The sequence below is a fragment of the Lemur catta genome, chromosome 19, assembly GCF_020740605.2.
Source record: "Lemur catta isolate mLemCat1 chromosome 19, mLemCat1.pri, whole genome shotgun sequence".
NCBI lineage: Eukaryota > Metazoa > Chordata > Mammalia > Primates > Lemuridae > Lemur > Lemur catta.
In genome coordinates, this window is record NC_059146.1 from 32,532,306 (window position 1) to 32,544,412 (window position 12,107).

Sequence of the window (12,107 nt, forward strand, 5' to 3'; positions counted from 1 at the left end):
CTAACAGGATCGAAGGGATCAAGGCTGCTGAAGTGGGGCTATGACTGAGCTGCTGTGGACATCGTCCAGATGCTACCTCTTCATCATGTGAACTTCCTTCTCCTAATAACTCTCATCTTGGCCTTCCTTGGCTACAGTTATCTGAACCCACAGAGCCAGGAGCTGAAGAGCATGCTAGACAAGGGAAGCATAGCTGTTAGAGAACTCCACGGCCAGCAACGCGTAAAATCATCAAGGATGGTGTATCCCCAGCCAGATGTACTAACACCCTCCAGACGAGATGTCCTTGTTGTGACCCCTTGGCTGGCCCCCATTGTGTGGGAGGGGACCTTCAACACTGACATACTGAATGAGCAGTTCTGGCTCCAGAATGCCACCATCGGATTAACCGTGTTTGCCATGAAAAAATACATGGTTTTCTTGAAGCAGTTCCTGGAGTCCGCAGAGAGGTACTTCATGGTGGGGCACAGGGTGAACTACTACATCTTCACCGACCAACCTGACCACGTTCCCCGCATCCAGCTCCACAGAGGGAGGCGGATGGTCATCCTCAAGGCCCAGAGCTATGCCCGCTGGCAGGACATCTCCATGCGCCGCATGCAGGTGATCAGCAACTTTTCCCAGGAGCGCTTCCTCGGGGAGGTGGATTACCTCGTGTGCACGGACGTGGACATGAAGTTCAGTGACCACGTGGGTGTGGAAATCCTCTCCTCCTTGTTCGGCACCCTCCATCCTGGCTACTACGGGACTGGAAGGAACAACTTTGCCTATGAACGCCGGCCTGAGTCCCAAGCCTACATTCCTGGGGATGAGGGGGACTTTTATTACATAGGGGCCTTATTTGGGGGGTCAGTGCCAGAGGTTCACAGGCTCACCAAGGCCTGTCACCAGGCAATGATGATTGACCGAGCCAATGACATTGAGGCCATATGGCATGAGGAGAGCCACTTGAACAAGTACCTGCTGCACCACAAACCCACCAAGGTCCTGTCCCCTGAGTACATGTGTGATAACGAGCTGCTGAAGTATATGTCCTATCGGCAGCTGATGGGCTTGCCCACCAACATAAAGCGGAGTAGAATTGTGGTCTTGGTAAAGAACCCCCAGGAAATCCGGTCTGATGAGGGAAGTTCCACGAAAGGGTTCAGAGAGGGGTGATGGCCAGTCGGCCCTACTCTCCCTCCTGGCATGCTACCCTATTATAAAGTCAGTTTGACAAGGAAGGGTGTAACGCCTCCTCTTTTTCCTTTGTGGTCGAGAAAAATTGCTGAAGCCTCCCACCATCTCCCCAAGCTTAGGCGGCCCTAGCGCCATCTCCCTACCCCAGTCGCCGCCCCGCCACATTTAGGTGGCCGGATTCCGCAGCTCAGGCACAAGTTCCTGAGTTGCCACCACCTTGAGCTCATCACTGTGTGCTCCTAACATCCTTCAGGATGAATGAGGCCAGTGCTCTCAGCTTGTCCTGACATACTGGAGATCAGAGATGAGATCTTTTCCAGAAGAAGTAACGAGGCTCTTGGACACATAGTCTCTTGCCTCCTGTGACACGTAGGCCTGCCTGGACCCTTGGACCAGCAGATAAACACATGTCCTTGTTTTCAAATTTCTTGCCTAAGTTGGAAGGTTCTTTTAGTGGTTAGGAAGGTCACGGTTCCAAGCGGAGACATTCCCTCCTGGCGCTTGCCTTTCTGGCTATCCCCAGACATTGTTGGCTGTGCAATGGAAGCAGCTGTGCACTGGGAGCAGCTGTCCACTGGGGGCAGCTGTCCACTGGGGGCAACTGTCCACTGGGGCAGCTATCCACGGGAGCAGCTGTCCACTGGGGCAGCTATCCACGGGAGCAGCTGTCCACTGGGGCAGCTGTCCACGGGAGCAGCTATCCACGGGAGCAGCTGTCCACTGGGGCAGCTATCCACGGGAGCAGCTGTCCACTGGGAGCAGCTGTCCACTGGGGCAGCTATCCATGGGAGCAGCTGTCCACTGGGGCAGCTGTCCACGGGAGCAGCTGTCCACGGGAGCAGCTGTGCACTGGGAGCAGCTGTCCACGGGAGCAGCTGTGCAGTGGGAGCAGCTGTCCACTGAACACAGAGCAGGCCTCCCTCCCCTCTCCCAGCCCTTGTTTCAATTTATTGGTGACTTGTCCATTTCCTGTTAGCTGATAAAAATGTACTTGTAGATGACAATGGGAAGTTTGTAACTGTCATGAAAACCTGTCCGTTACTTGATTTTTTAATAAAGACTCTTAGGGTGTCCGGACTCCGGCATTTGCTTGGCCCCGTAGAAGAGAGAGGGAAGTTACACAGTAGCAACCTTTATTTCCCTTACGTACTTGGTAAATTTTAATAACTTCAGGGAGCTTTCCAGCTAAAGCCTCTGAGTCTAAGTTGCACGTTTCTCTGTCAGTTTTGACCCACTAGTTTTACACAAGCATAATTTGGGAAAAATGTTTTCTCTCTAACATAAAATGAAAATTATGGGGCTTACAGAGGCTAGATTGCCAGCAGCGGCAGCAGAACGTGCCCCGCCCTGCAGGTCTGCCCCTCCCAGTCAATGTTCTATCTTGAGGCCACACGTTCAGGGTTAAAGGATGTCCCAGAGATGTCCCCTCTGTCTTTCTGCTTCCTGTCCAGCCAGAGGCCCCACAGCCATTTCCTTCAACACAACTGAAAATGACAAGAGTGCTGCCTGTGTCAACTCTGGTTTCCTATTTTAATAGACTTCCTTTTATAGAGCACTTACTGGTTTACAGAAAAATGGGTGGAAACTACACAGAACTGATGTAACTATCCCTTTCACCTCCCCCCATGCACACTGTCTCACCTATAATTAACCTCTGGCATTACTGTGGTACATTTGTTACAGTTAATGAGCTTGTATTGATTATTAATTAAAATCCACAGATGACATTAGGCTTCATTCTTTGTGCTGTACATTCTATGGGTTTTGACAAATATACAACATGTATTCGCCATTATATCATCATACAGAATAGTTTCGCTGCCCTAAAAATCCTCTGAGCTCCACCTATTTAACCCTCCCCCTCCCTGAAGCAATGGCACCCACTGATTTTTTACTATCTCCGTATTTTTGCCTTTCTAGTATGTCATATAGTTGGAATCAGCCTTTTCAGATTATCTTCTTTCACTTAGTAGTGTGCATTTAAGATTCCTCCGTGTGTTTTCGTAGCTCGATAGCTTATTTCTTTTTATCACTGAATAATATTGCATTGTATGGATGTACCACAATTTGTTTATCCATTTATCTATGGAAGGACACCTTCGTTCCTTCTGGGTTTGGGTGATTATGAATAAAGCTGCTATAAATATTCACGTGCATGAATATGAGTGGACATAAGTTTTCAACTCATTTAGGTAAACACCAAGGAGGTCGGGGTATGGTTAGTTTTCTAAGAAACTACCAGTCTTCCAAGGTGATGCCACCATTTTGCATTTCCACCATCAGTGAATGAAGACAGAGTTCGTGCTCCACATCTTTGCATCATTTAGTCTTACTAGCATTTGTGGATACAAGCCGTTCTATTAATAATTGGTTTGTAGTGGCATCTCATTGTTATTTTAAAGTTACAATTCCCTGATGACACACAATGGTGAGTATCTTTTAATATACTTATTTGCAACCTGTATCTCTTCTTTGGTAAGATGTCTGTTCCAATATTTTGGCCACTTTTTAATTGGATTGCTTGTTTTCTTATTGTTGAGTTTTAAGAGTTTTTTTATATATTCTGGATACCAGTCCTTCATCACATGGGTTTTGCAAAGATTTTTCCCCCAATCTGTGGCTTTTTTCAGTCTCTTAACATTGCCTTTTACAGAGAAGCACTTTTTTAGTGACACCCAAATTACCAATTCTTCTTTCATGCACTATGCTTTTGGGATTGTATCTAAAAATTCTTTCCCATCTCAATTGTCTCCTGTTATTTTCTAGTTTTTATGGGTTTTTTTGTTTTACATTTAGGTCTATGATTGCTTTTGAGTTATTTTTTGTGAAAAGTGTAATGTCTGTGACTAGACACATACATGATAATACCAAATACAGGTGACACTTCATTTACATCTCTTCATTAAGTAGTTTCTCTAAATTATACTTTCCTGAAAGACTCTGAAATTCTGCACTGATGAATAACACATAATTAGATTAAGTTACCTTTGTAAAGTATGTAAATAATTTCATATTTGGGGCCTATCATGAACTTTCTGAAAGCAATGTATTGCTGTTCTTCATCACTGAGTACACCAGTTCCTAGAATTATAACTAGCACCTCCCAGTCAGCAACATATTAACAAATGAAGAGATCAATAACAGATTTCCCTGCACAGATCGCAAGATTAATAGCTGTATTACTACCAGCTTAAGGAGGAAAAAACCATTTTTCTGCCCAGCAGGCAAAACATAATTTAGAGACTCATGCGTCACAATTGATGAGCTCAAAAGGGCTAAATGTTGGAAAACACAAAGCCAAGAGCACAGTGATGTGCATCAGTCACTGGCTTCGATTTGCAATTCGTGTTACGCAAAATACCAAAGTGCAAGAGGCAGGAAGAAGACAAAATTGTCCACCAGGATCAGGACTGAGTGTGTGGCTCTGGCTTTGAGGGAAGGACTGAAGGAGAGGCTGTTGCTGCAAATGTGTTGTGCTTACTGCTCGTGCATATGAGGGCAAGGACCACGGAGCCTAAAGCCAAGACTGGGAGGCCCAAACACATGGAGTTACAGGCAAAATGAACGACAGCATGAAATGAGCCTATAAACTTCACCGGTCTGAACGTTTGCCATATTTTTTTTCAAACTCATATTTTTAGTATTCAGTGGACCAGTCACTTTCATGGGGATAAAGGCACATGCCAAGAGGGCAGAATCCATCAAAGGGGTGAAGAGGAGCTGATGGGCAACTGCTGTGGGATGTGCTGTTTCTGTGAATTTGACTATTCCGGGTACCCTGATACACACTGTATGCGGTATTTGACTATTTTATGTCTGACTCATTTCACTTAGCATAATGTTTTCAAGGTTCCTCCTTGCTGTAGCATGCATCAAAATTTTCTCCGCTTTTAATACTGAATTGTAGGTAATACATATCATTTTCCCATTCTGCAGTTGATGGACATTTGCGTTGATTTCACCTTTTGTCTATTGTGAATACTGCTGCTATGAACATTAATGTACAGATATCCATTCAAGTCCCTGCTTTCAATTCTTTGGGGTATGGATCTAGAAGTGGAAGTGATAATTTTAGGAGAGTGCCATGTTGTCTTCCACAAGGGCTGCAGCATTTTACATTCCCACCAACAGTGTACAAAGGCTCTTTGGTTTTTTTTTTTCTTTGTAATAACCATTCTAATGAGTATGAAGTGGTATCTCATTGTGATTTTGATTTGCATTCCACTAATGATTAGTGATGTTGAGCATCTTTTCATTAGCTTCTTGGCCATCTTTATGTATTCTTTGGAAAAATGGCCATTTGATTCCTTTGCCCATTTTTTCAGTGGGTTGTTTGTAGGTTTATTGTTAAGTTGTAGGGGTTCTTCATATATTCTAGATATAAACCCTTATCACATCTATGATTTGAAAATATTTTCTTCCATTCTGTAGTTTGCCTTTTCACTCTCTTGACAGTGCCCTTTGGTGGAGAAAAGTTTTTAATTTTGATGTAATCCAATTTGTCAATTTGTAGTTTTGTTGCTTGTTCTTTTAGTGTCATCTAAGAAATCATGGCCTAAACCCAATACCATGAAGCCTCACCCTCTGTTTTTTTCTAAGAGATTTAGCTCTGAGGTTTAAGTCTCTGATCCATTTTGAGTTAATTTTTGTATATGAAGTAAGCTAAAGATTCAATTTCATTCTTTTGCATGTGGATATCCAGTTTACTCAGCACCATTTGTTGTACATGGAACCACAAAAGACCCCTAATAGCTAAAGTAATAATGTGAAAGAAAAACAAAGTTGGAGGCTGGGCATGGTGGCTCACGACTGTAATCCTAGCACTCTGGGAGGCTGAGGCAGGTGGACTGTTTGAGCTCAAGAGTTCGAGACCAGCCTGAGCAAGAGCGAGACCCCATCTCTACTAAAAAAAAAATATATATATATATATATATATATATATATATATAGAAAGAAATTAGCTGGACAACTAAAAATATATGTAGAAAAAATTAGCCGGGCATGGTGGCACATGCCTGTAGTCCCAGCTACTCGGGAGGCTGAGACAGGAGGATTGCTCGAGCCCAGGAGTTTGAGGTTGCTGTGAGCTAGGCTGACGCCATGGCACTCTAGCCCGGACAACAGAGTGAGACTGTGTCTCACAAAAAAAAAAAAAAACAAAGTTGGAGACTTTCAAATTATATTCAAAGCTATAGTAATCAAAACAATATGATACTGGCATAAGAGCAGACACATGAACCAATGGAACATAACAGAGAGCTGAGGCTCACACTGTGAGCACGGAACACGGTAACGCACATCAAACTTAGCAGCCTAATCCTAACAGTGTAAGGCCCGATACCTAAAAAATAAATGCTCAGTGGATTTTAAGTGATTATTGGGAGAATAAAGGAAATACTAATCTGTAGATCTGTCCCCTCCACCATGGTTCCCAAATCAGGCTTCCTGAATCAGCCTATCTGGATGTGATGTTGAAGACAGTCTGAACTCTCTAGGAAACTCCATTCTCTAGTAAAGGTTTCACAGCTAGTGAGTGTCAAAGGCAGGTCAGAGCACAAGCCCTCTGACCACTTGCTCAGGCCCCTGGTGGCTCCTGCCCTGCCCTGCTTTCATCACAATCTCTGCCCTTGACCTTCCCAGTGGCCTCGCTTGAGCCAGTCTCCTGAGCCTGCTTCAGAAACCCAGACTTCTCTCCTGCACACTGGTCCTTCAGTTCCAGTTGTCTGTTAACTGAGTCTTGCCACCTGGTGACCTTGACAGCACCGTAAACCAAAATTGAATTTGTTGGAGTTCTGCTGGGACTCCAGGCCTTCCTCTACTGGGTACAAGGGGCCCCCGGTGCCAGAATCAGCCTTGGGGGGCTTGGGGGACTGCTGGACCAGTAAGCTGTGTGTGGTGGCTTGGAGGCCACAGGCCCTCAAACTTGGCCTCACTCCCCCCAGGCCGGAGAGGTCACCGCACAGCGTGGAGGAGATGCAGAGCCATGGCCAAGCTGCCGCAGAAGCATCCTGGGAAATCAAAATACTGTTTGCTTCCTCGTGTAACCTTTCTTTTCCTGCTAATTGTCACCTTGGTCTTCTTTGGCTATACTTCCCTGACCCTAAGAAGCCAGAAGCTGGGAAGCATTCTAGCTGGGGTCAGCAGGCCAGTGAGAGCAGACCATCTGCAAGCCGTGAATGTATCAAGGATGGTGTATCTCCAGCCAGATCTGCTACTGGCCTCCAGGGAAGATGCCCTTGTTATGACCCCTTGGCTGGCTCCCATCGTGTGGGAGGGGACCTTCAATATCGAGATACTCAATGAGCAGTTCTGGCTCCAGAATGCCACCATTGGATTAACCGTGTTTGCCCTTGAAAAATACGTGGAGTCCCTGACGCTGTTCCTAGAGACCGCAGAGGCATACTTCATGGTGGGGCACAGGATAAAGTACTACGTCTTCACCGACCAACCAGATGATGTTCCGCTCATCAGGCTCCGGGAGGGAAGGCAGATGGTCATCACTGAGATCCAGAGCCATGCCCATCGCATGCAGGTGATCAGCAACTTTTCCCAGGAGCGCTTCCTCGGGGAGGTGGATTACCTCGTGTGCACGGACGTGGACATGAAGTTCAGTGACCACGTGGGTGTGGAAATCCTCTCCTCCTTGTTCGGCACCCTCCATCCTGGCTACTACGGAGTCAAACGGAGCGACTTTCCCTATGAACGCCGGCCTGAGTCCCAAGCCTACATTCCTGAGGATGAGGGGGACTTTTACTACACTGGAGCCTTATTTGGGGGGTCAGTGCCAGAGGTTCACAGGCTCACCAAGGCCTGTCACCAGGCGATAATGATTGACCAAGCCAGTGACATCGAGGCCATGTGGAAGGATGAGACCTACTTGAACAAGTACCTGCTGCACCACAAACCCACCAAGGTCCTGTCCCCTGAGTACATGTGGGATAAGCAGCTGCTCTTTTTGCCCGTGGTCATGCAGAAAGTGACAAGTGATGATCTGTGGCTGCTCCGAAGAATCACCAAGCAATCGGCAGCCAATGATGGAGACATCCATGAAGTGCTCAGAAAGGGGCTGTCACAAGACATCCTGAATGGTCCTCCTGGCATGCCATCCTAAATTGGAACCATTATTAGTAGAAAACGTACAACCCCACTTCCTTTTCCTGTCTAGTTGAGAAAAATTGCTACAGCCTGGCACACCCACCACCATTGCTACCAACCCCAATCCAGTTAGGCCTAGCGCCACCCCCAGCGCACACACATTTAGGCAGGCCTGACTCCTGGATTCCTGGGCTCGGGTTCAAGTTCCTGAACTTCCACCATCTTGAGCTTCTCCTAATGTCCTTCAGGATGGGTGAGATGAGTGGCCTCAGCCTGCCCTGACACAGGGGATCAGCGATGAGGTATATTCCAGAGCAAGGAGGAGCTCCTGGACACAGTCTCTTGCTCCTGTGACATAGTCACCCAAGGGCCTGCCTTGGCCTTTGGCCAAGCAGATGCACAAAAGTCTTTGGCTTTAAGCCAAATTACTTCCTCTTTTCAGAGTCCTTGTATAAGTTGAAAGGTCCCCTTAGTGTGCAGGCAGGAGAAGAGTGTGATGCCAAATCAGGACACTTTTTCCTGGCACTGGGATTCTTGTCCACCCCCAAGCATTGCCAGCTGTCCCCCAGGAGCAAAGAGGGTCCCCCACACCACACCCCATTGATTGCTTTTAGCCCAATTTCAGTTTGTTCATGACTTGTCAGTTCCCTATCAACTGAAAGAAAATTACTTCTAGTAGATAACAGGAAGTTCGTTTTTGTCTATTTTACTTAGTGCCCTTCAGTGGCCAGAAATCCTGTATTTTCTTGGCTTTGTTTTTCCCAACTAGCAACCTTTATTTCTCTTCTGTGGATGAAGAATTTTCGTAATTACTGGGGCCTCTTCCAGGTGTAAAAGACTCCAATTATGGCCAGTCGTGGTGGCTCATGCCTGTAATCCTAGCACTCTGGGAGGCCGAGGTGGGAGGATCGCTCAAGGTCAGGAGTTCGAGACCAGCCTGAGCAAGAGCGAGACCCCTGTCTCTACTAAAAATAGAAAGAAATTAGCTGGACAACTAAAAATATATAGAAAAAATTAGCCAGGCATGGTGGCGCATGCCTGTAGTCCCAGCTACTTGGGAGGCTGAGGCAGGAGGATTGCTTGAGCCCAGGAGTTTGAGGTTGCTGTGAGCTAGGCTGACGCCACGGTACTCTAGCCTGGGCAACAGAGCGTGACTCTATCTCAAAAAAAAAAAAAAAAGACTCCAATTATAAGTTGTATATTTTTCCATGTCAATGCTGAGCAACCATTTTTATACAAAAAGAGTTCAGGAAGATGTTTTCTCCCTAGTGCAAAAGGAAAATATCCTCGTGGGGCTCACAGGAGCCTGATCACTGGCCGTGGCAGCAGAACAGGTCCTGTACTCCTGGTCTTGCCCCAGGCCAGCCTCTACCCCACAGCCATGGCTTCAGGGTTCGGGGTGTCCCCCAGCTGGCCTTTCTCAAACCTTTCAGCCCTCTGTCCCACCGGAGGTCTCACTGCCGTCTCTGACCCCTCGGCTCGGCTGCAGAGGAGCACAGGTGCTGCCTGTGTTGTTTCTGGTTTTATATGTTGGGTTTTAAACATTACACTTCCGTGGTGGTTATTGTAAAGTATGGAAATCTTCCACTGAAAACCTTGTGTGCTGTTTAAAATGCAGACTTTGTCTACAATGATCTTCTTTCACTATGTTTCTTATGAAGATGTTTTAATTTTTTTATAAGTTTTATTTTGTTTTTAATTGACACAACATAATTACACATATTGATTGGGTACAATGTGGTGTTTCAATACATACATACTAATGTATGTATGTACAGGGTCATGAGCATGTCTTTCACTTCAAATAGTTGTCATTTCTCCGTGGTGAGAACAGATCAACGGATTTGAAAACTGTGGTATTAAATACATATCCACAATGCAATACTATTCAGCCATAAAAAAGAATGAAATCCTGTCATTTGCCTAGATATGCCTAGAGTACATAGTATTAAAGGGATGTTTTAATTTTTGAAGAAGACAGGTCTAATGTTCAGTGTGCATTTGTCACTGTTATGCCAAAGTCAGGTTAAAATCTCAGGAACGGAAGGGCAGTGGGCGGGCCAAGGGGCTATGCTTGCTGCTCTGGGGGGATTCGGAAGCCCTGTCACAAGCTCAGGACCTCCCCGTGCGGGACCTCCAGTCCTCACCTTACCCTCCCAGAGCATCATCACCACCCAACAAGCACGCTGAAGCCACATGTCATGACAGTCCCTTTGAAGCTTTTCCCACTGCAGGGATGAATCTTTGCCACTGATGTCCCTGCTCCCGACCTGAGCTCCGTCTTCCTTCTTTTTCACACTTAAAGCTGGAATCCACACACCTGACCACACCTGACACAGTCTTCACCAGGCTGATTCTAGCAAAACCCCTGCAGCTCGGCCCTGAGTGCCCGGGGGCTGTGTGCTGTGTGGGGGGCATGTGAGATGGCGGGAGATGGTGAGCACATGGGACACGTATGGCCACTGAGAGTGTGGGGACTGGGGTCTGGCAGAGCTGGGATAAGTCTAGGCCCTGCCACTGACTGGCTGTGCAATCACGGGCGAGCTGGTTTACCTTTCTGAGGCTGTTTCCTCATCTGTAAATGAGGATTCATTGAAATAACATACATGTCACCCCAGGATTCACCAGCCTGCGAGGCTGGAATGGTGTCAATGTCCACAGACAGTCTTTCTCTGGCTCTGGCCTTTATCAGAGCTCCAGGGTGCCTGAAAGGCCACTCCAGTGATTGAGAGGACTCTGCAGATGATCTACGCAGGCTCCTTGCAAACCTGCCCACTGTGCTGGTGGCACGTGCCATTTTCCGCCACTTCCCGAGGGCGCTGACCTTCTGCAGGGACTCTCAGTGCCACTGCTGCTCCTACTCTACCACTGGGACAAGGACCCCCTCTCAGGCTTGGTCCAAGAGAATGGGAAAAAGAGAGTGGATGGCAGAAGCTCACCCCAAAGGAATGCAGGTGTCAGGGAAAGAGTGCAGGCCCCTAAATCCTGCTAGTGGGGTGTGCCACCTGGGCAGGTTGTCTGCCCCCTCTGAGACAACTTCCAAAAGTTTCAAACTGAATAAATGTATCTACCTCTAGGTTAGTTGCATGGCTAAAAGGGAAGTTGTGAGGCTCAAAGGCAGGGCCTGGATTAAGCTAGTTTTAAACTAAAATGGAACAATGAGGTTTTACCTCCTGCTATGACTTACATGTTTGTGTCCCCTCCAAAATTTATGTTGAAATTTAACCCCTAATAAACAGTATTAAAAGGTGGGGTCTTTAGGAAATGATTAGGCCATGAGAGCTGCACCCTGGATGAGACTGGTGACTTCTATAGAGGCTAGAGGGAACTAGCGAGGCCCCTTTTGCCCTTCTGTCCCTTCCACCATGTGAGGACACTAGATGGTGCCATCCATGGGGAATAGGCCTTAACCAGACACCAAACCTGCCAGCACCTTCATCTTGGACTTCCTAGCCTCCAGAACTGTGAGAAATAAATTTCTATTGTTCATAAATTACCCAGTCTGTGTTATTTTGTTATAGCAGCGGAAATGGACTAAGATCCCACCACTTTCCTAGAGACCAGAGCTGTGCCAGATTACAGTATGACCCTCCCACACACAAAAAGAAAAGTAGGAAAGCCAGGAACACCTATTTTTCTTGTCCTGGCTGGCCCAGTAAGGCCACATGCAGAGAGGTGAACTTGGGACCTGCAGCTTTGTTTGTGCATATGCGACATATGGGATACTACCAACTCAGGACTACTTTAAACAAAATGATTATCTCGGAATTGTTTGGATAGTATGACGTCTAACTCCAGGAATAAAAAAGGGGAACATCACTACAGTTCTGACA

The 12,107-nt window shown here is 46.6% G+C and overlaps 2 protein-coding genes across 2 annotated transcripts; both read left to right on the forward strand.

The window, feature by feature from the left end:
* Positions 1–108: 108 nt before the first annotated feature.
* LOC123624235 (histo-blood group ABO system transferase-like) lies at positions 109–1,158 on the forward strand. The gene has a single exon (XM_045531867.1). It carries the CDS (start codon positions 172–174, stop codon positions 1,156–1,158), a length of 987 nt encoding a protein of 328 aa, XP_045387823.1. The 5' UTR covers positions 109–171.
* A 6,184-nt stretch (positions 1,159–7,342) lies between these two features.
* Positions 7,343–8,214, forward strand: LOC123624502 (histo-blood group ABO system transferase 1-like). The gene is given in 2 exon segments (XM_045532382.1): positions 7,343–8,161; positions 8,164–8,214. Coding segments are annotated over 2 exon segments (846 nt in total). The 5' UTR covers positions 7,343–7,366.
* The last annotated feature ends 3,893 nt before the right edge of the window (positions 8,215–12,107 follow it).